General features: G+C 27.3%; 2 protein-coding genes and 1 long non-coding RNA gene across 4 annotated transcripts in view; 1 reads left to right on the top strand and 2 right to left on the bottom strand.

Moving 5' to 3' along the window:
- The window catches only part of LOC135929630 (uncharacterized), a 26,004-nt gene extending 12,800 nt beyond the window's left edge, over positions 1-13,204 (bottom strand). The window contains exons 1-2 of the long non-coding RNA XR_010572624.1: positions 12,592-13,204; positions 12,367-12,549 (exon numbers count right to left, since the gene is read on the bottom strand). This is a non-coding gene — a long non-coding RNA (uncharacterized LOC135929630). The remainder of the gene's footprint in view (positions 1-12,366; positions 12,550-12,591) is intronic.
- On the top strand, positions 7,220-21,882 carry LOC135929629 (stromal membrane-associated protein 2-like). Its single transcript, XM_065466294.1, has 10 exons — positions 7,220-7,435; positions 13,785-13,918; positions 15,039-15,124; positions 16,220-16,313; positions 16,923-17,090; positions 17,699-17,804; positions 18,403-18,639; positions 20,008-20,102; positions 20,714-20,806; positions 21,427-21,882. The coding sequence occupies exons 1-10, from the start codon at positions 7,312-7,314 to the stop codon at positions 21,517-21,519; spliced, it is 1,230 nt and encodes a 409-aa protein (XP_065322366.1). The 5' UTR covers positions 7,220-7,311; the 3' UTR covers positions 21,520-21,882.
- On the bottom strand, positions 21,717-26,249 carry LOC135929627 (protein LTV1 homolog). 2 transcript variants are annotated; one of them, XM_065466292.1, is made up of 10 exons: positions 26,200-26,249; positions 26,050-26,154; positions 25,864-26,001; positions 25,770-25,824; positions 25,442-25,725; positions 25,270-25,391; positions 24,853-25,019; positions 23,573-23,625; positions 22,379-22,663; positions 21,717-22,218 (listed from the first exon to the last, which is right to left on the bottom strand). In XM_065466292.1, the coding sequence occupies exons 1-10, from the start codon at positions 26,200-26,202 to the stop codon at positions 22,102-22,104; spliced, it is 1,329 nt and encodes a 442-aa protein (XP_065322364.1). In that variant the 5' UTR covers positions 26,203-26,249; the 3' UTR covers positions 21,717-22,101. The 2 variants fall into 2 exon arrangements, with proteins under 2 accessions (XP_065322364.1, XP_065322365.1); XM_065466293.1 differs by having other exon boundaries at positions 25,442-25,719.

The following is a 26,249-nucleotide window of genomic DNA, read 5'->3' as shown; positions in this document are numbered from 1 at the left end:
AAAAATGCTATGGATGCTTTGTATAATTTCAAACACATTTTAGATTTTATTCCCAATGTATTAAAATTATTATATATATTATATATATTAGCAACTCTTCCCATTAGTAAACTAATGAGAGAACATTCTCTTTTTTAAGAAGAATAACAGAGCCCTGCAGAGATACAATTTACAGGGCACGGCCTGGATTTTTTTTCAAAATTTTTTTTCGGCCCGGCCCGGGTTTTTTTTAAAGAAATTATATTTATTTTTGATTTTTATAGCTAATTTCAAATATTTGGCTTTAAAATATATAGCCGAGCCCGGATAATTTTTTTAAAAAAAAATCAGGCCCTGCCCGGGTGTATTTAAAAAATTAAAATACGATCCGACCCGAGAACCAGGCCTGAAGTTCTCTGAAAACATATCTGAGAAGTACAACTTCTGAAAGTGGATTGAACGGTTTGGATCTTTTAAATATTTATAAGCATTTGACGCCAAGCAAGGATGAGTAATTGAAAAATTAGCTCAATCCCAACGAAGATTGGATTTTACATTGTAAATATAATACAAAATACAATTATTCCTAAGATACTTTTTGTGTATTAATATTTATATTTCCAACATTAAATTTTTTTTACTTTATATATAAATTTTAAAGGCTCAAAAAATTCAAATTTCTATTTTGGGTCATTTAAGTGATTCATATGGTGGTTATATTCACTTTATATTTTTTTAATTCACATTTATTTTATAGTTTTTTATGTGCCGGTTTATATATAAAATTTTTTATAATTCATATAATTTAAAATTGTGTATTAGAAATAGTTATTAGTCCTAATAAATTTATGCTTGATATTTTTAAATAACAATAATATTTCTTAAAAAAATTTATTATACCCCCCCCCCCCCCCCCCCCCCCAGGCCAAATTCCTGCGTACGCGCCTGATATAAACATACCATAAAGATGCAAATGAAAATATACCCAAAGCATGCCATCTATAGTACCAACGGCTACGGCCAAAAATCATAATGTGAATTTTAATTCTTCTAACAACAAGGGTACTAGATAAATCGTATGATCTTGTAATAAAATTTATATTTAAAATGCTAGATATATTAAACTCAAAGTTTCTAAATTTCCTTAAAGACAGTTCCTAGTGTTAAGGCTGGAGCTGGAGCGATAATTGGTAGAAATGGGAAAACTATATGTCCATTGCTCAGAAAGTCATGCAAAAAATCCATGTGTTTAAGTTAATCCAGACATATGAAGTACGAAGAAATTCTGTGATGAAGCCTAAAATGTCAATAAACTATGAACATCAGACAATCAGGATTGTTGGATCATTGGAAGCCTGCATTGAGGCATGCAAAATAAAGGGGTGAAGAGCGATACCTATTAACAAAGGGAAGAAGAGCGATATCTCTCAAAATTTATAATCATTGGAAAAAATGAAAATAAAAGCAAACAAGATTTAAAAAAATAAGATAATAACCGAGTGATATTCCTGATGCGTAAAAATGGTTCCGATTTTGTCAGTACATTACTCTGATATGCTTTGAGCACCATATATCTTATAACACTATCAAAATAAACATAAATTTCGTGTAATATTCCTAAAATATTTCGCAATTCTTTTATTGGTTGAAAACAATGATTAAATTTAATCGATGACAATAGCACCAAATAAAAGCTGCCTTTGGCGCTGCGGTTCTAATCAAAGTCTGCACTCCAATGATTCTTCCACTCATGATTGAGGCGTGGCCCCTTTATAATTTTGCCCAACTATGAATTCTAGAGGTCGATTCATGGAGCCAAGTTTGGATATTATATTCATTTTAATATCGAGACCACTTGTATATTCCATAAAATATATATCTATCAGTCTTTCAACTAGCTTAGGCGTGTCACTATTTTCAACATACCTTACTAACAAAGCTATTGTTTCTTTTCGAAACATAATATCTGCCATCAACTATAATTGAAAAGCACCTGTTAAATTCAATCTCTTTTAGAATTTTGTTTATAACTATATTTTTTATGGTTTCAATGAGAATATTTATGTTATTATACAATAATTAATTTGAATATAATTTCGATTTTAATCCCTTATTTTTTTTTCTCTCTTCTTCTTTCTTCATTTTGTTGTATATACATTTTGAGTTAATTAAGGCCCATCATATTGCCTTCTTGTTACCTGGTCCCCCAGAAGGCTTAGTTACGAGATATTAAATAACCTAGACATCTTATTATTATTTTTATGATAAAACGGTTATTATATAAACATTCTTTCTGGGGTATTATAAATTGTAATATGGAATTTTTATCTTGAGAAAGCTTTCCATAATAGGTCATCATATGTGCCATGCCTCTGAAGATGCATGCACAATAAAATCACCATTAAAATTTTGCCATTTATTTAGACCTTCACATGTACATTTTGAATTTGAGTGTGGATCTCCAAATAAGAGACATGTTAGGCCAAAAACTTTTCATTTTAATGTCTAGTCCGATATCATAAACCAAAAATCACAAGTTATGGATGGGTGTAGTAAAACAATAAAAGAATTAAATTCAAAAAAAGTACCCCCACTCAAATTTTCAGAAACATTTGCTTCGGACCCTCCCTCCAGTGGCGTCGCTACGGGGGGGGGCTAGAGTCCCCTGGAAAATTTGAATAGCTCTCTGAAGCAAAAAAATTTTTTTTAATGGAATCTTAACCCCTTGAACTAAAAACAAATTTTTTTGATTGCCCCCTGAAAGATTTCTTTTATAATTCTATTAAGTAAAATATAGATTTAATTTTATTATTTAAAAATTAATGAGACTATCTAAATATTTATTAAATGAATACTATTTTAAATATTAAAAAATAAATACATATAAATTATATTTTCACTATGTCAGCTAGAAATTAAATTTTGTGTTAAAAATAGAATATCAATATTACTCACTAAATATTAATTTAGCATTAACAGTTGAAGCTTAATTGACTTTTATTATTTAAATTATATTATAACCCTAATTAAATTAATATAATCATTTATTAATTGAAAACTAAAAAAATTAATATTGTGTTAAATACAAGTAACAATGTTTATTAATGGATTTTGTATTGTAGAAGACTTAAGGCTTAAAACGATATATTATATTTAACATTAAATTGATGTTTTGAAAAGTTATACAATAATTTTTATTTTAATATTAAATTGATGTTAATTTTGTATATATACTTAAATGATCATGATTATCACCTTTTGTTTTTTTTATCTTAGTTGAAAAATCATCATTCTTCCTTAATTATTCAATACAATCGCTCACACTTTATTCTATTCAATTATATACAATTTCTCTTTCATTATATTATAATTAGCAGAGTTCAAAATGAATAATCAACTGTATATTTATTTTTAAATTTTATTATCATATCTATTCCTAAAAATATTTTCCAGTTCCAAATAAGTATAATAAAAAGTAAGTAAGTAGACATATAGTTTATAATCCTCTATTATATACAGTTGTTTATAAAATATTAGATAAAATGCCACTTTATAGACGTTTTTGACAGTTATAATATATTACAGTTAATATTATAATGAATTTTACAAATAAATGCTTTTGATAATAAATATAGTAACAATTTACAACGCCATCTATTTAGTTATAAATAATTTTAAAAATTAAACATTTTATTATTCATCCTATAATAGATGAAATTTGATATCTTTTCTTTTTTTCGTTAGGAAAGTTATTTTTTTTTCTTATTCAAAAAACTGTTTTGAGTTGAATTTTTAATACAAGTATATTTTTGATATTTTTACAAACTACTTATATTTTAAGATATAATATACCAACTAGAGGTGGTGCGACAATATATAAAATCTTAATTGTTTCATCATATCATTCTGGTCCTTATTTTATAGTTCCAAAATGTTTCATTTCTAATATGGAATCCTTGCCGTGTAAATAACTCAAGGCTTCAATATATTTGCACAATTATTTCTTCCAAAGATTTTTAGTGTTTTTATTTTATCAATTTATCCAACATAATAAATTCTGATACTTACATCGTGAGTGTCATGGCTATTACTGCAAATTAACTAGTATCTATTATTTGTGTTGCTATGTAATTTTAGATTATTACTATAACGGCTGATAGTATATGATTGTATATTTTAGATAAACAATAATGGTCAACTGTGTAGTCATTTATTTATATTATCATTTAAAATGGGTGATAATCTTTTAGAAATTTAATATCTCACAATAATTTTCTCGATTACTTATCTAGCTACCATAATGTCATATAAAAGGAAGCTCTAACCACTTAATATTTTTATGATTTGGATTGGTCGTTTATACTCTCTTCTTCAAGAATTGTTGATTTGGTTTAGGCCTATAAATTTTTCCTTATTAGGCCATTCGATAAATGTGTAAAATGCTAACAGAGATTTATATTAATTTGATAACCTTTTGTCAATGTAAGTTGCTAAGAATTATATTATTGCATTATGGGGTTTTTAAAAACTATTATTAATTCAATTGAGGCATATGTATAAATTAATTAATCTTTTTTATCACTTGTAATTCTTTAGATGCAAATTTTTTTTATATCGGCAATCGAAAATATTATATACTGTAATAAATAGATTTTGTAATAAAAAATTTAATTTTTAGAAATGTCTTGTATTGTTTTAATTATTTATGCCAGTTTATTTTGTATGGTATGCATAATATAATAATTAAAATTCAGAATAATTGTTCAGAGTTAACAATTTTAAAAAAATATTCGCCATATTTTCCCGCCAATTACACATTCCTACCATTAATCGTCACTACTCTAACGTCGTTTGGCATGCCCTAGACTTCTTTAAAAAGCTGGGAAAACGGATCTCTGATACGACCGAGGATCCCAACAAGGGATTCTACCTACGCCAACGATTAGCCATAAACATAGTAAAATATAATTATCTTAGCTTTATTTTATTAATATCCAAAACCCCGTAATTGAACATCCTATGCATAGTATTGACTTTGGCCATTTTGTTGCCTATTATAATGTTAGCGCTAAAAGGGAACTTGAATCTCAATCAATAAAAAAATAGCAAGAATTAATGACTTTATATAATTGTTATTTACTAATATTATATATTTTTTTTACCATTATTATAACATACCTTGTTATAAATCGTCGATATAACGAAATTATAATAATTTAATCATCTTGTAATTAATATAAATATTCAGTAATATATTAATATAAAACCCGGCCGAAGCCGGGAAAAAGTGGGCCGAAGGCCCGAAAATTGGGTGGCATGGGAGGGCTTTCCCCCCATAAATTTTTTTAGTTGAGCCCCCTGAGATTGTAAAGGTTAACGCAGTGGCGTATCCAGGATTTTCTTATAGGGGGGGGGGAATTTTTAGGGGCTTCGCCCGCAAACCCCTTTCCCTGGCCTTCAGCTTTCCCCCGGCCTACGGCCGAGTCTTATTTAGCTATTCTATTAAATTATTCATAATTTAATTATATTTCTATTTTTAACTATTATTTACTAATTCGTGCTTATGGATAGGATATTAAAAGCCTCTTTTTTATTATTTCGAGATAGGTATATTATATTTAATAAAGTTTTTTTAAATGTAAAGTTGAAATAAAGTGTAATGTCATTTTTTTTATAAAATTTGCTTTAAAAAACTAGCCTCAGCTTAAATTCTCATAAAATATAAGTAGAATATAATTTTTTTATTGAAAATACTAATAGTAGTTTAAAATATTGACTAGAAAATAATTAAATTAACAAGTTTTTTTTAACTTCTTATCAAATACAAGATTTTTAATTATTTCGTTTGTCGTTGGAACCAAATCTCTGTCTATATTTAACAGAGCTAACCCATTTAGCCGAGATTCAGTACTTCGTAAATATGTTTTCAACCCTCTCAAGTTGGAAAAAGTCCTTTCATTCGTACATGTTGTAATAGGCAAACATGCAAGAATATAAAACAACTTCGAAATATTAGGAAATTGAGCCAAGGTTTCTTTACACCTATTGAGCGCATCAATAGCATGCTCAGGTAAAATAGCTAAACGTATAAATATTTATACCACAATTCGAATTCACTGATTAAATTTATTTCAGTATCAATCTCATAGGAATAAAATTTTTCTAAATATTTAATTTTACCAATAGTGGCATTAGAAAATGAAGAAGGATCTTTGGGTAATAAAACTTGAAGATTGCTAAAGATTTGTTTTTTATCTAAAACCCGTACTTTTATTTGCGATAAAAAAGTATCTAAGAATGGGATGAAAATGAATATTTTATAATATTCTTCAGTTGAGCCAATATTTATTTTCATCTCAATAATGGCCTAGGTGCTAGACGAGGTTTAATTAGTATTATATCATAAAATTTAGCCTTCGGTTCAACGTATACATTCATTCTTATTGTATCTACCTGTTCATGTATATTTTCCGCCAAATCAATAACCTGAACCAAATCTAAATTGGTTTTTGTAAATTTCTACAAAGTAGTGAGCTATAGGAAAATAATTTATTGATGCAACTAGCAGCAATGATAAACTCTGATTGATCAATTGAATTCAATAATGATATCGCTGCTAACGACACATTACTTTTTTTTCATGCTCAACCTTATTTATAAATTATCGTTTGATTTCAATCTCTTTGACTAAATATTTTTCCATTTTATTAATATTTTTGAATAATATGTTGGAAAATTGATATTCAAATATTTGTAAAATTTTGATTGGTGGGGGGGGGGTCTGGGGGGTAGGGGTAAAATTTTTATTAGTTTAAAATGATATTTATGAAAATAGTCAAATTTGCGATGGGGGGGGAATTTCCCCCTTTTCCCCCATTGGTTACGCGCCTGGGCTAACGACGCCCCTACTTCCCTCCCCCGTTGCATGGGCAACTGCTTGAACTCTATAAATTTAAAGTGTCATTAGGACGAACATTCTTCTAAAATACATCTCCCTTTTATAATTAATTCTACTCTGCATTCGTTTCCATGCATATGTCAACGGATATCAAATCGGCCAAATCTTTATTGATATATAATGCCATATTTGTAACTTTCATATGGATTGAGAAGGAATTTATAGAATTTAATGGAATTTTTTAGCATTTTAATAACATATTTGGGTTTGCAAATTAACATTGATTTGTTGTAAATTGCTATATAACTACCAACGTTATATATCCACAAGTATACCTCCTATCATATTGTTTTCATCCATCCAAATTCCAATTTTACCTTTTATCCCCCTCCATTTAATGATTTTTTGATAAGTTTAATATTTCTACAGATTTCATGCCTTTTAAAAATGAACGAGATAAAGAAAAAGAAAAAATCAAGCAAGATAGATATCAAATTATTTTAACGGACCTTCTCAAAGATGAAGAAAATAAATATTGTGCTGACTGTGATGCCAAAGGTGAGAAATTTTTTTTTTATAGGCTCAAATAATTAATTTAAATAAATTTGTTTTATATTTTACAATATTTTTTGAAAATAGTGCATGCACTTATATTTTAATTCTTTTTTTTAAAACTAACTTATCCATATAATATATACATGTTTAGATAAATTATTAATAATTTCTTGTTCATAATAAAGGATATTATAATCCAGATTGAATTGAAAGAACTCCATTTTATATATTTAGAATACACCTTATTTATTGATATTTTTAATGTAAACTATCACTTTTAAACTACAGATATTAAAATTAAATATAATTATTTGAATCATGAAATTTTAGAATTAATTAGTTAAACCTTATTTTCTTAATTTATGGGCTAGGTGCTAAACTGATAATCTAAGGTCATTCCATGACAAATCGAGCAACTTCATTTTTTAAAATTTGGTAAGCGAAGAAAGATTAATGTTACTAAGAAATAGACAAAGCCTTCTAATATTTATATTTTTGAAGATATTAGGGTTTAAACTAGAAAAAGGATATATATAGTTACCATTATCTGCCTTCATTAATTAAAAATATCTTGAAAACCACATCATTGTAAATAACAATAATAATTACTTAGATTATATTCCTGGTTAAAAAAAAATTTTGTTTTTTTTAAATAAAACCTATTTTTTGAAAATAATACAATATAGTAACATTACTGAACTCCTCTTTTATATATTTTTAAAAAAACGAATCTGGGAAGTTAAATTTCTTTATTTGATTATAAAATATGCATTAAAAATAACAAATTAAGTATGACTGTGCTGATTCACAAATATTTCAGCAATCTGATATCATCTGATATTAGTACTAAACCAATATTTGTATTATTTACCATCTATATTTAAACCAATGTCATAAAAAAAATCAATACATATTCAACAATAAGGCAACTAACTTTTTTGAGAGATTAAATATATTTTATTTTTTTTATTCTTCAAAAATTAATAATCTCATTTAAAATATAGGCAACTTTTATATGGTTGAACTCATTATTACTCTGTAGATGTTTTTTAAATCATTTTCTTGTAGATAGAATAATAAAAAATAATATCAAATATTTAGCTACTTTACCCTTTAAAATAATTTGGTCTTTTTTTAACATTACAAAATAAGTTGAATTTTGGTTTTTTTAAAGTAAATTATTAATGTTGTTAAAAGTTACTTTAGAAAAGTAATTTTACATTTTAAGTTACTTTTTAAATGATTTATACGACTCATCATTTTTTTATATATTTACAGATCTTAATCAAAGGTTTCTATAAGAAAATATACAATTTATTAATATAAAAATATAATTACAGTTAAAAAAAATATGAGTATATTAACACTGAAATTAAATATCAGAATATCTTATATATTTGTGCACTGATTATTTTTATAAAAATCTGGCTCAGTAAATTTTTATTTGCCTTTAATAATATTTTATTTTCAACATTTCTGTCAAAGGGTGTGATTGTTTCTCTTCATAAATAAGCCTCCCTAGATAGAACAAATGTTCTATGACAGCACTTGGTATAAGGATAACATTTATTTAATAAAAAGTAATAATTTAATCTCTTTTTAATTAGTTCAGATGATGGGCCAGACTTATTTTGTAAATTAAATAAAGGTTGGCATTTTGATATGGCAATGTTATATGGTTTCTTATGATTATTTCTTTAAAAGATCTTATCGTCATCTTAAGTTTCTAATAAGTTTAATGTAAGACAAGAACATGTGCATTGCTTGGGAAAGTAGACAAAGTCATTTTAATTATTAATTTCGTTTAATTCCATATAATATTTAGCTAAACAAAAATCTTGTCACATGTACATCTAACTAAAATTTAGTACAATTAATTTAAGACAAGTTATGTGAAAATAATCTTACAGAGATGTGTTCCCGTAGCTTGGCCATGAATGATTTAGATACTGAAATATGCCTTTCTTCTGGAAGGCATAGGAGTAGTGTTGTTAAATGGCCTGATTATTATTTTAGCCAAAATAATATTATGCAAGCCTCGAGATTTGGCAAATAGAGGTCCAAACCTTTTCTGTCATCTATGATCAAAATCTCCTGCCTTACATAATATTATTTTGCCTTAATCTTATTCAGGCCCTTTTTAAAAAATCTACTCTAATCTGACCATTTATCAACACTACATGAGAGTCACTTAACACACTACTATTGCCTGCACTATCAATTTTCTCTATGTAAATCCAAAAGACTTTTTGATTTTTTGATGCTTGGCCAGAGTATTTTAACATTCAAGTCTGTTGTTTTGGTGATACTTGTAGGAAGGGATGATATAATTTCTATTTCATCATTCTGAATCATTTAAATGGCATCATTAAATGACGAGTCAGGGTTCATATTAAATTCAGTACATAGTGGTAGGAGGAAAAGAGAGTATAAGGGGAATTTTTCCCTTAGGAAATTTGTCTGTTCTCTTAATTATCATTTTAGCTAATAAAATTTTCCCCATACACACTATCGCCTCCCCCTCCCCCCCACCTTTTTCCCCAAAATATATTCAATATATCAAACTAGTGATTTACATCGAGCCTATTTTTTTAAACCCGGCCTGGCCCGAACCGGAATTTTTTTTTAAATTTACCGGCCCGGCTCGAATTTATTTAAATTTAAAAATTAATTTTTATAATTAATCAAAATAAAAGACATATGTTATATGTCGTTTAGTTTCAATAAATAAAATCAAATATTTATATTTTACATAAAAAAATTCAATATAAAATTGATAAATTTAGATATATTTAAAAAAAATTTCCAAGGTCCTACCCGGCCCGAATTTTTTTAAAAATATTAGGCCCAGCCCGAACCCGATTATTTTAAATAAAATTAGGACCGAGCCCGGTCCGAAACCCGTTCAGGCCAGGTACGGGCCGGGCCTACCTTTGCAGATCTCTATAATCACACTATAAATAAGAATTTGAAAGAAAAATAAGTAAAAGTTAATAATTTTTTTCCAAAATTATTTTATACAAAAATATAACATGGTCAAAGGCCTACAAAGGGTTGACCTATCATTAAGATAATCAGAGACCTGCAGGCCTAGCCCGGAGACACGGGTTTTAATGCTGGGCCTAAGAATTTTTATAAAAAAAGTATCCGGACCGACAGTTTTGTTAAAAGCTACTTGCGCGCTACAGAGACCTTCGTGGGCCGGGTGCCGGCCCCCAGGCCCATACCCGGCCCATTACCAAGTCTAGAGCGACCACCAGAATGTGTAAGCTATGACTAATGTTGTTAAACGGCTCGTTTAAGCCGATATTTAAAAGGACTAACTAAATATTGTTAGCCAGAAAAATATCGATTAAGCCTTGAGATTTCGCTAATAGACGTCTGAAGCTTTGTGCCATCTATAAGCAAAATCTTCATGGCTTGTCTAATTTTTTTTTGGGATAAAATATTGAGTTAGCCGTTTTTAAAAAATCGCCTCCAAATTGAGCCGTTTAGCAACACCAGCTATGACTAAAATAATCGTTCATAACTAGCACGTAAGGTAGTATTAAATTTAATATTCATCAAAAATATTCATTCGAGTATTATTTTTTTAAAACTGAATTTTATGGGGCACTTTATCTTCAGATCGAAAGGTACCTATTATTTCAGCTTATTCAACTAGTTTAGAATATTCTATAAGGTTCAAATCAGATTGTAAATCTTATATTGCTAATAGGATTCAGCTGATGGAAATCTTCATCATTGATTACTTGATTTAAGTATAAAAAAAAATGGGTCTAAAGGATTTTCAATAGTATTATTTTTTATTTCAAATAAAAATTATCCGTAGTAGGTAGCGTTTTCGATCTGGCTTAGGGTCAGTCTAAAATTTATATTAGTAATAGTAAGAATAAAAAATTACGTAGTGGATGGCCAAGGTCACCCACTCTATAACTTTTTATTTATCGAACTAATTTCTCTCAAAATTGGTTAAAATGTTGAAAGGATTGAAATAAATAGTTTTTTATAGCGTGTTTCGATAAAATTTGTAAATATATAAATTGATGAGTGGTTAATTCTAAGCCTGTTTAACATTCAGACGATAATTTTGTAAAATATCATCATTTTAATATTTATTAATTTATTGTAATTTTTAATTTCATAATATAATTCTTGAATAATATATCTTATGGCCAGTTGAAACGTACCATGTTTGGACTGGGACATACACTCATCTAGCTCAAAAACTATTTTAGATACGGCTTTGAGGCAAAGTTCATTTTAAAATATTAAGGATTGGTCTGCACTAATATATAAATTTGTTTAATATATTATTTTGAATGCTTCCTTGTTGAAGCTATTAGTCTTGTTTGATGATAAAATCTTCCGACACATCTTACAATAACATTCATTCTCTGTTAATTTTTTTTATCGGGATAAAAATTATTTTTGCGAATTCGGGAAAAGGAAATTCCATGTTATCATCATTTTCCATGGAAATTACTTTGTCGATATGATCTGTACCATAATTATATTCAATATCAATCTCTATCGTCGACATTTTAAATTGTGAATTGAAAACTAGATTTATAATTGCAAATTTTTAAATATAAATTTAAAAATTAAATAAAAATATTATGATTTTAGAAAATAATTATAAATACATTTTAGCGATTTTTATATGTATATATTTAATAAAATGGAAGTAGCGAGCTACCGCTATCGCATTTTTTTTAAAAAGCGTAGCGCGCCTAAGCTACCGCTACTGAAAAAAGTAGCGCACTACTTTAACAACACTGCGGGCTGGGCCGTGTATTTTTCGCCATTATTAGTTATAAAAATTAGATAAATATTATTAAAGTATCCGGACCGGGCCTGAAAATATAAAAACCAGGATGGTACCTCAGCCGGTCTCTGATATTAGATATAATAATTTTACATTTTTTGTATACCTCGCCCGCGAATTAGCACTAACCGTGAATGCAGGGTAAGGAATAAGAATTCCTTAGGTTCACTTGTTTGTAATTTGATTTTATAACCTAATTCTAAGATGATAGGAGCAAACTGTCCGTTGGCAGAAGTCGTGATTTGTCGGGAATAATTTGGATATTTGTTGTATTTTTTTTAAGTCTCCGCTAGAGTAAGCAGGTTATAAGTGAAATTAATAAGTAGGTAACTTGATTTATTAAAAGTGTATATACCCTCGAAATTAGATTTAGTCAATTGTCACGTTGGCTCACGGAGATTCTAAATGTTTTTCTAACAATGGCGAGCTTCAAAATGCATGCTCATTTTTTAAAAATGTATTTTTAGTGAACTAATTCTCGGTTTAGGTTAATATTTAATGTCATTAATTTATGATATACAACTAAGAAGAAAAACCACGCAAGATCGGTATTGGATCTACAATTTTCTATGCTTGTGATTTAGTTCTCAAATGAATATTTTCTCCTTTTTTGGATCGACAGCCGATTATTTGTAATAAAAAAAAGGATAAGACCTCGGGGTGCCAAGTGAGGAAAAAGGACCAACAGTTACAAAAAATAGCGTTATTTAAAGGAGAACTGTTTGTTTTGTTTTATGTTTTCATGTTATGAGGAGCGGTGTTCTTAGGTTATTTGGTCTAGGCTGGCGCAGACCTAAAACTAGGTCGAGAGAAACGATTTTCTGGCCGGGTCGGACATATTGTTTAAAATATTTGTAAAAAAGAAATTGTTACAACACATATCTTTTTTTTTCTTTAAAAAAGTTTGCGTACAATTTATTTATATATATTTTTTTTTAATTTAAATTTTGTTATTAACAATTTAATATTATTTATTTTATTTAAAAAGTTTATTATAATTCATATTTTCTTTTTTTTTTAAATATTTTTTCTTATTTTTTTAATCTATTCTTTTTATTTTAAAAAATTTATTACGATTCATATCTTCTTCTTTTTTTTTTATCTTTTCTCCAATTTTTTTTATCTTTTATCCTAAAAAATTATTTATTTTCTTTTTACAAACCATATCTTTTTTTGAAAAAATATTATTATAAAAGTAATTAATTTTTTTTAAAAAATGTATAAAAAGTTGTGTGACATAATAACCTTGTTACACAGTTATACTTTACTATAAATTTGTAAGAAATTATTATCTCAATTATTTTTTATCAAGATTAATTTTTTTTTTAAATAAAAATTCTCCCCGTTATCCAAAAAACAGTGTGCGCATGCCCATATATAAATATTTATTCAGAGCTTAACATTTGTCCTAAAAGTAGAGCCTGATTTTTTGTAATGTTTTTTAAAAAATTAAATCTTTCCGTTATACAAAAACAATTGCGCATGCGCTTATATAAATTTTTTATTTGTTAACAAAAAAAATAGGTCCTAGATGGGCGTCTTGGAATCTGGGCATATTCCTTTGCATCCGATGCGCGGGAATTCATAGAAACTTGGGATGCCACGTTTCCAGGATAAAATCTATCAACTTGGACGCCTGGAACGCCGAACAATTGCAGGTTTGAAAAAATAATAATTGTTACTATCGCTTTAGTTACGCGTGCTTGAGTCAAGCGCATTTTTTAAAAAGTCAGATGGAACATTATTTTATTTACTATTATTTTTTTGCATGTGAAATCTTTGTTTCTTCTCCCCCCCCTCTCCAACTGGAATTGGAACAAGATAAGGATTAAGCGAGATATGGCAATCATTACGCCACCTTTCTATCGTGGTTTTTATTTGTCTCCCAAACCCATATTTCGTTACTTTCTACCAATTTATTAATTATTCCTTGCCAACTTTCTTCGGGGAATCATAAACATTTCTCAATCTCTTATTTCTGTAAAAAAAAATTTTGGCCATAAAATTATCACAATTTTTTTCTTTACTTTACAAACAATGCCTTCCATTTATTAGATATACAATTATTTAACAAATTATTTCTTAAAGTATTATATGCATTTATATAATGTTTAATATAACTCTCTCAAACCAGATGAAAATATATTTTCCTTTTTTTAAAAAAAACATGCATTTTTAAAATATAGCAAAGAAAAACATAAATTTAAAAGTGGAATACGTGCCATTTGGAAATGTTTTTTTTTATAATTTAAACTTTGTTTTATATTTATAGACGTTTTTTTAATGGTAAATTTAACAACTATGAAAAATTACGATTTTTTGGCCTGATGATTGATTGTTTTATAAAAATAGATTCATTAAAGTGATTATACTATTTATAATTCTTTCTTTTAAAACGCAAGAACCCCATCTAATACCTAACACTTTACTTACCATGATGGTAAGGGGGTATTTAGGACCAGCATATGAAGTTCCCGACTGATTCGTCTAGTATTGGCATTTAATTCTAAGTGCTACTTATTCTAATTATTTTTTAAACTTTATCCTCTCTTATATAAAATACTACTTTGAGAAAGAAAATTTTTTTTTGAATTGAGAACCGAATTTATTTCGCGCATTTTTCTGGGAAACGACAATTTTTTTTTCCAGTTCCCGATCCCAGATAAAAAAAAAAGACGAGTTTAGTAATATAAATATATCCGTCCGCTAACCTATTATCTATTTTCGAAAAAGAAAGTTTAAAATTGACTCGTATCATTTTTTATAAACGAATTATAGCTTTTGCAGGAGATAGGCAACAGTAGGGCTAGAGCCATATACGAAGCCTCAGTGCCCGACGCGTTTAGAAGACCTCAAACTGATTCGTAAAAAAAAATAATTATATATATATATATATACATCATAAAAGCTATTAGGTTTGCCCGAATAAATTCTTTATAACCGAATCCACTTGCTTCTTATTTTTTTTGTACCAATTTAAATTTACATATTATATTGATTAAATTTGACATTAGCCCATAACTGATATCGCATTTTTATAATATAAGGAAAAAAAAATTATCGCTTGCATTGTTATATAATATAACTCACGAAATAATACATATATATATTTTTTTTTTAAATGAACTATATCATATTTCATTTCACGTACCCTTGTAAAAGTATCTGTTTTTTATATTAAGTAAATTTAAATATATTATTTTAAAAAAAAATATGAACAAATATGAGTACAGGGTATACCACTTGGGGAGGGGAAGGTGTTTATGATGCTATCTCTTCATTAAACTAAAATTTGAAAAAATGGGAGGGGGGGGGGTTTGATTTGGAATTTTTTTTGCTAAATATATATGAAAACAAAAATGAAATGTTAATAAAATTTCCCAAATTTTGATCATTTCATTTTAGTGGCCGGTTTTACCACGGTTCCTTGAATTTTCATATTTAATCACATCTATATTGTGACCAGTCCCTGAGTTATCACTATATGAAAATCTTTACTTTATTTTCTTAAATTTAAAAAAACACAATTTGTTTTTTGTTTTGGTTTTATATGTATAGCCCTTGTGGTCTAACTATCCTCGGTTTAACTTGTCTAATTTAGATTTTTTGACGATTCGGGCAGCACACTAATTTGATTAAAATTTTGAGAGTGCCAATCAGATTCCTATTAACTACCATTAGAAAATAAAAAAAAGTCTTGAATAAGTTGGGCAATCTTGCAGAGGTGCCCAAATTTTACAGGATTTACTGTATATGTAATATTGATTGGATTAAAATATAGGTACATTACTATTTCATATTTGTGGTTGATTTGATTCTTCTTGTTAAAACTTTTTCCTTAAAATTGTTCTTTCAGGTTCCATTTTACTAAGCAACTTATATTTTCATTATTTTGTTAACACCATTTAGGTGTCAAAGGGAAAGTTTTCTTCCTGCGAAATATATATATTTTTTTCCAGATCCTTGGAAACTTTCATACGCGCCAAATATGAAGCTAAAAAGTACCTCGCCAAAGAGTGGGTACCGCCCACGACCGAATACATTAAAAATAAAGTTTTTAAAGAAATATATATATTATAATATATTATTTTTTTTGTCGATTAACACCTTTTATTGAAAAGTGAATATTTCAAGTCAAATTAGACAAATCAAGCCATATCATTCGAAGTTGAGTACTTGTCATTACTAAAAATGTTTCTAACTTTTGCGAACTCCAATACGGGCCCAAAATCTTTTATTCTATAAAAAATTTACTTAGACTTCTCTGGGCCCTAGGAATTAAAACTTGACAAGATCGTTCCGAATTTGATTAAAGTTTAGTTATATACGAACAAACCTTTTTTATTTCTAAAATTTTTATATATATGTCAAAAAAATTTATATGGAAATTTTTAGATATAATTATGGTTCCTTATTGGGAACACAATTATAAACAATAAATAAGAATTTTAATAAAGAAATTATGGAGATTATTAGTAATTATACTGCAGATATCTTTTAATTGTAAGATTATAACTGAATGATGCCTGAATCATACGTAATTATATTAATATGGCTATTTATTCCCAAAAGTGAATTTTAGATTAATTGACATGTCAATCAATTAATCATTCGGATACTATACTGAACACGAATTTATATGAATATATTTTTTTAAAAAAGGCAAAAGAATTTGAGGAACAAATGGAGAGAGATATTGTGAAAGATAAAAAGAAAAAACGTAACATATTATCGATGACTAATGTTCAGAATCCATCCACCGGGAAAATTAGTTCTAATAGTTCTATGAGCTCCTTGACAACGCCCTTGTCCGATATTAGATCTACATTGGTTTGTTTACAATCTATGTATCGGAGACCTGCAGAGGTACCATTTGCAGGACCAGCCCGGATTTTTTTAAATGAAAAAAATATATCCTGACCCGTGTACTTGGTAGCCGGACCTGCAGGTCTCTGGGGAATAAATTTGTTTTGAATATATTGTATATAAGAAAATGAATAAATGAAGAATAATCTACTAACCAAAACATAGAATCTACTTTTTTAAATATCTTTCAACACTTTTAAGACAATTTATAGATTCCATTATATTTAGGACTCTGCTATGTTACTATTATAGTTGGGTGATGGCTATATGTCTGCTCAACCTACAGACATGTGCCGAATAAAATCCATTGTAACATTAAGGCGTTTTAATTTATATTAGTATCTTTCACATTTGAGCTGTTTTAAGAAAAATTTCCGAGGCCAAAAAAACAGTGTTACGACTAAAAATTGACTTAAACGGCTAAAAAGTATAGTAATTGCCTAACTATAGTTACTAAAGAAAGAAGAAAGGGAGGTATATATATATATATATTACAATTTTAAAGATAATACATACATATATATAATAATAATTATGCTATCCTTTTTGATGCTCCAACCAACCACGTGCAGCCCAAAGAAACGGGTGATACAAAGTCATGTACTACTACCTCGCAGTTAAATCTCAGCCGGTGCAGCAAACTTAACGAAAATCGAACGGATTTGCTCCTTAATCTAGGTTGAAACCTGATAATTCCTTATGTTATCCTTCTTTCTTTTTGCAATATTAAATAATATAACTCACCGTTTTTGGGGGGTAGTAGTTGCTTACCCATTGAAGATAATTTTTTTAAACATTTGGTGCAATAATTTAAAAAAATATATATAAACAGGGCTTTCATATTTCTAAAATAAAACAAAAATTTTGGGACTTTAAGTAAGCTTGGCTATAACATAAAAAATTTCATTCGCCGGAATGAGAAACGAAAGTTTATTTAGTGTGATGTTTGATTTGGCAAAATGTTGTAATTTATTTAGCTATGTATCTTCTTTAAAAAAGGAATTATTATATTAGATCCTTAAAGAGTTTCTCTTATTTTTTTTTTGAAAGGAAAAAATCTGTTTAGATGGAAACATTTTGAAGGTTTCATCAATTTACATACTTGTTAAATCCCATTTTTAAATTGAGACCTCATACTCGCAGAAAGGGATGGAGTCAGTTTCGGTTTAATGGCCATATTTGTTTTCTTGGGGAACCCTTAATTGAACGGAACCATATTACCCCTAAAAACTTTTTCGAGAATATTTTATACTTCCTCCAAAAAAATAATAAAAAGATCATCCAGCGTCGCACATCAACAACGTTCCACTCGATACTTACCATTTTTTAAATGACGCGGTTAAATGCCCCGTATATAACGGCTCCTCGTCTCACCTCTTGAACGATATAGTTTTCGGCAAAGAGTCAGATAAAATTGTCACCGACGAGCGCCAAAAATCGATTCCCGCCACGACTAAAGAGGCCATCATGGCCTTATATTCCAAACCGGATGCGGATTCGTTCAAAGACTTGAGTTAGTTTCTTAAAAAAACAACACTTCTATATCTGTTTTTATAATGAAAATATTCTAAATTTTCCGCCATAAAATTATTACGATAAGATATTTGATTAATAGCATTGCCATGTTTTAGAAAATTATGTTTAACCCCTTTCTAGCTCGAAAAATTAAAATAAATTGCGATTTTCGCATTAAGTTAAATAATTCAAATTATATAAAATTTAAGGCCATTTCCTGGTTAGTCTTATTGTCTAAACAGTCGCCTGTTTAGCCGTCTATGTAACTTCCTCTAAACTGTCTAAAAGGAATGAGGCTATTTAGATTTACCTTAAAGATCATATTTATTTGTATTGAAAAAAAAATATATAAATAAATATTATTTATTTAAAATAAAATTAAAATAGGGTGTATTATTTCAAAATCTTAGACCACTTTTAAAAATAAGACCTAACATGACCTAAGAGCTTATTTAGATATATTTTTAATATTAGCCTTGAAAAATTTATAAGATTGCAAAATTAATATATTTTTTTAGCAAGATTATTGTTACAAGGGGTATTAAAATTTTTTTTTGTTATTATAGGTTTCAAACAAGTTTTAAAAATCAAATACAATTTTATTTTAAAATTTCAATATCACAAAAAGAAATTAAAAAATATAAAAAAGCGAAATAAACTTTTTAACAATGTTTTATTATATTAAAAATATATAAGTCACTTTAAAAAAATACGTAGACAAAGGTATGGCCATGTGCAAATTTTTTACACGATAAAAAATCTAATTTAATTAACCATTATATAAAAAAATGATAATACAATAATGTAACCGATCGATATTAAACACGATGATCATGGTCAGACACAAACTTAAGTTTCATCATTATATTTCAAATATAAAACTTAAATTATGATGTATATCTTTACAATTTCCTTAATACATTCTATAAATATAGACAAAATTGATTATATCGTAATGTTTATTCAATTTAGATATATAAAATATAACTTAAGAAAATGATAGATAAAATATATTAAATTTACCTGAATAAAGAATATAAAAGGTTAGATTTTATCAGCAGATAAAAATTTGTTATATTTTTTTTAAGCATACACGAAAATGATTTAAAATAGATTTTGGTATTAATTCGAATTTTGTGCAATTGTGTAAAAACATGATAAACGTTTTAGATGTAAAAATAAAGGGAATTTCAGGCTTTTAAGTTTTAATTAATTTTTTATAGTCTCTTTATTTAGACGTTCATGAATATTTAATAAAGATTATAATATCTACGAGTTTTCTTTTGAATATAACAAACAGATTCAAAATTAACAGTTAAATTTATATTTTGAATACTTTCTTTTTCAATGCATAACACTATTTAAGGTATATTGTCCAATAATGGGTTCGATAATAGGAATCAATTCCCTCCAAACTCAAATAACATGTTTAACAATCATTTAGCCAACCTAGACCAAAAAGTGAATTATATACTTATCAATAATATAGAATGTACAAGGTAGTGTTTACCACTAGACAGTTGCCTCCATATATTTTTAGGGGGAAGGGGGTATAGTCACTGATACCCCCCTTTTCTCAATACATAATTATTTTTATGAAAATTTTGAATCTAAAGGTATCTTATGGGTGGGAAGTAAATCTAGACTTGTTACCTCTAATTTTTTTTGTCGTTGAAAACAATGGTATGGGGTCCAGATTTTATGTCAGTGTGCAATTTTTTTTACCAGATCAACTACAATATGGATTTCTTATAAATTTTTACAAATGTCTTTCCCTAACTATTTTAGTACCTAATTAATTCAAGAAAATATTTTTATATAACCATTTCAAATCTCTGGGGTGTAATCAGACCGAAGAAAACCTCTCAAGGGTTGTTATATTAACACTTTATTTCTTCTGGCATTAGTGATAATATAGAGGGATGGGAGAAGAAAATATTTTATATTTAAATTTTAAATAGTTGTTAGAAAATTAAAAAATATAAGAGGGGTTTCTTCATAATATCGATCCAATCTCTAAGATCTACTGATTAAAATTTTCATTGATTATTTACTATTTTATACCAATTCAGAATACGAATTCATATCAATATCAGCCAAATAACATGACCAATCATCTAAACCATACCCAAAACTCAACACTTCAACAAGATTACTTAAGAAAAGTTTTCTCATTATTATTATAAATGTAATTTTTAAGAATCTAACCTCAAGACATTATTTTAACCATTTAAAAAATAATAAATATTCTTTGTAAAATTTTAATGACTCGAGTTAACATCAATGTCCAGGTGGCACGCGATCAGTTTTAAAAAAATCGTTTCTTTGCTGGTCCTTTGCAATCAGTCTTCAGTTTAGGTCCAATCTTTGACCTTCATTACTTGTTAGGTTTAAAAATTATAAAAACCGATGGTGAAGTAAAAAAAAATGGCTAAGTATTTCGTTAACCAAATCATTTTTGTATACAAACAAAGGAATCGTTATAATAATTTATACGCTTTTATATTATATTGAAAATATAGCAAAAAGTACTAAAATTGATGATAGAACGAATGAGCTGGGGAGAGCAGAAGTATAAAATAAGATTCTTAGCAACAAATATTTTTGGCTTAATTTTGTTAAAGATCTGCAAAGCCCGATTTTCGCACAAGTTGCCTGCCCCTATTATTGGACTTTCAAATGGGCCGGGCTTTGTAGATATCTACTTTAGGTCTAACATTTTAATGATTTATATAAATAGTTTTAATCTATACGTTTTTGTGATATATATTTTTTCAAAAAAAAGGTTCAAAATCAATTAGCCTCATTATCCGCAAACAACAATGCTCGAAGCACCAACCAACAATCAAGCATTTTAACTCAAGATTCTTTGATCTAAAAAAAAATTCCTATTATATAAAATATGTTTTATTCATCATAATTTTTAGCGCAATCAATTCTGCTGAAAAACAAAAGATAATCTTTTTTTTCTTTTTCAAATAAGATTTATAGATAAGAAAAAATCATGAGTAACAATATTTATACATTGTATTTAAATATCTGATTTGTCTCTTTTTTTAATTTATTATTTTTCACATTCCTCTTTACTGACTTTATTTATATGTATAGTGTTTTTGTATAGAAAAATGACATTTTGTTTCATGTTTAAATTAATCGTAAATTTGGGAGAAAAAAAAATATTATTATAAAGATGATATAATAATTTATTTATGAATGTTACGCTAGAAAAAGGGTATAATTATTTATAAACGTTTATATGTGCTTTCCACAATTTATTAAATAAAATTTATCCTGTAATTTAGCTGGGGGTCAAAAAATTTCATTTTTTAAGCTTATTTTAAGGGAACAGATTATATCTTTAGTTCGTAATATTTTTCTATTAAGGTGCTACAACGAATAAATAATAAAACCATCAATCACTGATTAAAATATTCGGTGTTATAAGAACGAAGAGCGATTATTAAGCGAGTTTTAAGGCCGATTGATGATTCAAACGCGTGTTTATTCTTTGCAAACGTTCTTTATCCAATTCTTTCTTGAAATTCAGCTTATTTACCTTTTTTTCTGATCGTCTTTGCTATTAAAAATAAATATAAATAAAAAACATTCAAAATCTATTTTATTTTTATTGTTCAAAATCCTTTAAGATCAACAAATTTAAACAAAATAGATAATAAAGATTGGGTTTAAAATGATTTACACATTAAAAAGATAAAAATTTAGTTCGTAATTATCACCCTTTTATCTTCTTTCAAGTTCTTTTTCCTCTCTCTATTAGCGTCCTTATCCTTGACGATTGGTTGATTAGAGTTGGATAACTGTTGACGATCTTCGTATTTTCTGTCATTCGTGTCCATGTCGTCTGGCGGTGCGTTCATATTTGATTTGTCGAGATCGAGTTGGTTCAAGGAATAATCTATACCTTTGATAATGAGCGATTTTCGGAGGGATTGGCAATTAAAACGCGGCACATCATTGTTATCGTCTAAAGGCAGACGATTCTTTCTAGAAATTCTTATTTTCTATTACAAGTATTTAAAAAAGAAGGGTATATAGGAAACATTGGTATTACCGGTTGTTTTAAGTCGCGTTCTTTATAAAAAGAGGATAGCCGAACCCCCTTCAACAAAAGGTAAATATCCAGTTACTGGTTTTGGATTCAAAAATATAATTTATAAAAATAGGAGTTCGAGTCCCGGTTATCCGGGTTTGGAGAACATTAAAGAAAATATTATCTCAAAATTACAAATTATCTAGTTCATTTTTTTTATTACTTCAATATAAAAAAATAGTCAATTTTATATGTCACGTGTAGAACTCGTGATTTCAGAAAAAGTATAAAAGGGACGAGATTTTATAATTTTAATAACTGTTTTTTTTTGTAGATGTATATTTTGTTGGCTAATAAAATTTTGCAGTTGAAAATTTTAGTTCTTTGAGTTAAAACGGTAAATTGTGTGAATTATTTTATCTATTTAAATAGCAAAATCAATTTCTATAAAAATATTCAATTATATATTGAAATTATAAGCATTCTAAAAAAAAATTGATTAAAAAAATCGACTAATTTTCTATAACACGTTTAGCCAAAATTATTAAGCTAATTAAAAAAAACCCAGTAGTGTTGTATTACTAATCAAATTGGGCGATATTTAAAATGGTTCCTATTAAGATTTCAGCCAAAATAAATATTATGTAAGCCTCGAGATTTGGCAAATAGAGATCCAAGCCTTTCTTGCCACCTGTGAGCAAAATCTGCAGGCTTACATGATATTATTTTTGGCTAAAATCTTAATCGAAGAGTCGTTTAACAGAACTACTCTAAGAGCCTGCACGAACTCTAAAAATGCTCAAGGGTTAAATTATACAAGTAAAATATTCTTCTGCATGTCTCCCAAAAAAATTCATCATTAATATCATATATAGCTCACTTTAAGAGGGTCACACACCAGGATAGGCTTGTATTTATAATCATTCTGTATACCTGATTTTTATAATTTAAGTATAATCTGAATATAAAACATTTAAATCCTTAGTTCTTTGCATTTTCTTCTTTCTTTCTTTTTTACAATTCTGACCCATAATAATTTTTCTTACTCGTTAGAATGAGATTTGAAAATGGCAAGGATAATTTAATATAAAATCTTTTCAAAAATTTTAATGGTTGACTTATCAAGAAAAATTTTAAGTTAAATTAAAGGTATCAAAATAAAATAGTATTTATGGTAACGTTTTTTTTTGGCAGAGAGGCACTGATATCTTAGATATAACCGATACCTAAGGATTATCATTGATTAGTGTTGTTAAGCGGGTAGATTTTTAAAAACGAGCCGATTAAGATTTTTAGCCATAACAATATTATGTAAGCCTAGAGATTTTGCGAATAGATTCCAAACCTTTTTTAGCCACCTATGAGCAAAATATCCGGGCTTACATAATAGTGCACACAAATTGAGCGTTTATGTTTTGCCGTAATTTTTTAATAAAAAAAACGTAACGCATCCCTTGTTTAGAAATTGCCTTTTTATTAATATCGTCGATTTTAAATAAGTTCTAAAAAAAATAAGGATTTGTCTTTGAAAATTATATTTTCATTGCTTTCTTATTTCTTTAGTTTCTAAATATTCCTTTTTAGGATATAAGTAAGTTATTTATTACATTTTATATAATATTTCAAAAAGTGAAGAATGAAAAAAAGGAATGAAAAAGCTAACTTATTTGCGTTTTTTTTAAATGGTCGCTAATGCCAAACGGTAATTTTACCAATTTGCACGAGACCATTTGAAATGCATTAAATCATATTTTTTGTCTATTTCAGTCAAAATAGGTTATACACCATTATTAATATGGATTTTTATGTAGGTGATTATTTAATTTCTGCATTTATTTAATATATCCAATAATTCCAAGTCAACATTGAAGATATAATCTTAATTTACAGATATTAAATGAGCCAATCAGAAAAGAAATATCTTCATGATCAGTTTGGCAAATCAAATAAATATATCAAGGAAACAAATTATGACTACAAGCTTCCTTAAATTTGAAAGGCATTTTTATAGTTTAAATTTTTTTTAAAAAAATATTTTTTTGTGAAAATAAAGATTGGGGAAAAATCTTAATTGGTATCAGATATTTGTCAATACTGCATTGGAATTGGTATTGGCTAAAAATGTGATAACAGTGCATCTCTATCATATTTATTTTATACTCAATATTGATTCCACATCATATTTCTCTTCATAAATTGACTCTTCAGATTGGGAACTTAAATCATCAGGCAAATTTTCTGTTTCATCTTGTTCATAAATATATTTTTTGATATGAGGTGAATCTTTAGGTACATCTATTATGAATTTGTCCCACTTTTTGGAGCTTCTTTAATTATTAAATATAAAATTTTAGTAATCATCATGATTGATTAAAAAATTATTGATATTTAAATAAAAAATGATATAAATCAATCAGAAAAACATATTTTGTCATCTTTGTATCACTTCTCATATATTTTCAATCTGAAAATTCAAAGATAGTCAATATATGAAAAGTATTTCAACAAATAAAACCTTTTACAACATTCATCATTGATATGAAATAAAAAATATATTTTTTAAATAAAATTGTTAACTGAGCCATTTCCTGGTTTTCCAATAAAGTCTGTAAGTTACTTTCACAGTTATCATCTCCATCAACTATTGAATTTTTTTCACTAAGACCACCAATATTATCATCATCATACATTTGATAAACCTTATTTATATGAGAAATAATGGAATATTAAAAAAAAATTAAAATCTAACCTGTTCAAATTTTTCATCCAATTCAGTATTATTATTTATGTGTTCAAAACTACTATCATTTATATTAGAAGAAATACCATACTCTATATCAGAGTTATGAGTAGACTCACTATCACATTGAGAATCAGTGCTTCCAACTATGTTAAGATCATTTTCATTTGTGTAAGAATTGATGAATTTAGAAGTGTTAAAATCATTGGCCTGCATGATAAAATCATTCTCTAGTAAATTTTCTGGGTTTTCAAAATCAAAATTCTCTTCAAATGTAAGATTTATATCTGGATCTTTGAAAATATGTCATCAATAAAAAATGATAAAAAAAATATACCAATAATATTGTCATTTATGATTTCTTTATTTTCAATTGATTGCTTAAGGATTTTCTAAAAAAATGTTGCAATATTTTAAATTTATAGTATTACTTCATCAGCTTTAAGTTGCAATACAGAAACAATGTTAGGATCATATTCCAAAGAACTTTTTAAATGTTGCAAATAATTATAATCATCTTCAAAATAAATGCCATGTTTAATTTGCTGACTTAAACGCGTAGCACTATCCTATTTATATATATGTGTGCATTAACCTTTATAATTATAAAAATTTACATCTTTTAATTTAAAATTGTCATCAAATACTTTTCCCTTACCCATATATGGTGTAAGATCAATTGTATGGCTATTCTTCTTATCAATATAATTTTTCTTTTTGCCCTATAATTTATGAATAAAAATAATATTTACACATTATAACAGTACCATTATTTTTAGGGAAAATATTTCTAGTTACCGAACATAGTTGAGAGGTC

Source organism: Gordionus sp. m RMFG-2023, chromosome 5, assembly GCF_954871325.1.
Source record: "Gordionus sp. m RMFG-2023 chromosome 5, tfGorSpeb1-WG-v2, whole genome shotgun sequence".
NCBI classification, from domain to species: domain Eukaryota; kingdom Metazoa; phylum Nematomorpha; class Gordioida; order Chordodea; family Parachordodidae; genus Gordionus; species Gordionus sp. m RMFG-2023.
This window is presented reverse-complemented; position numbering and strand designations above follow the sequence as displayed.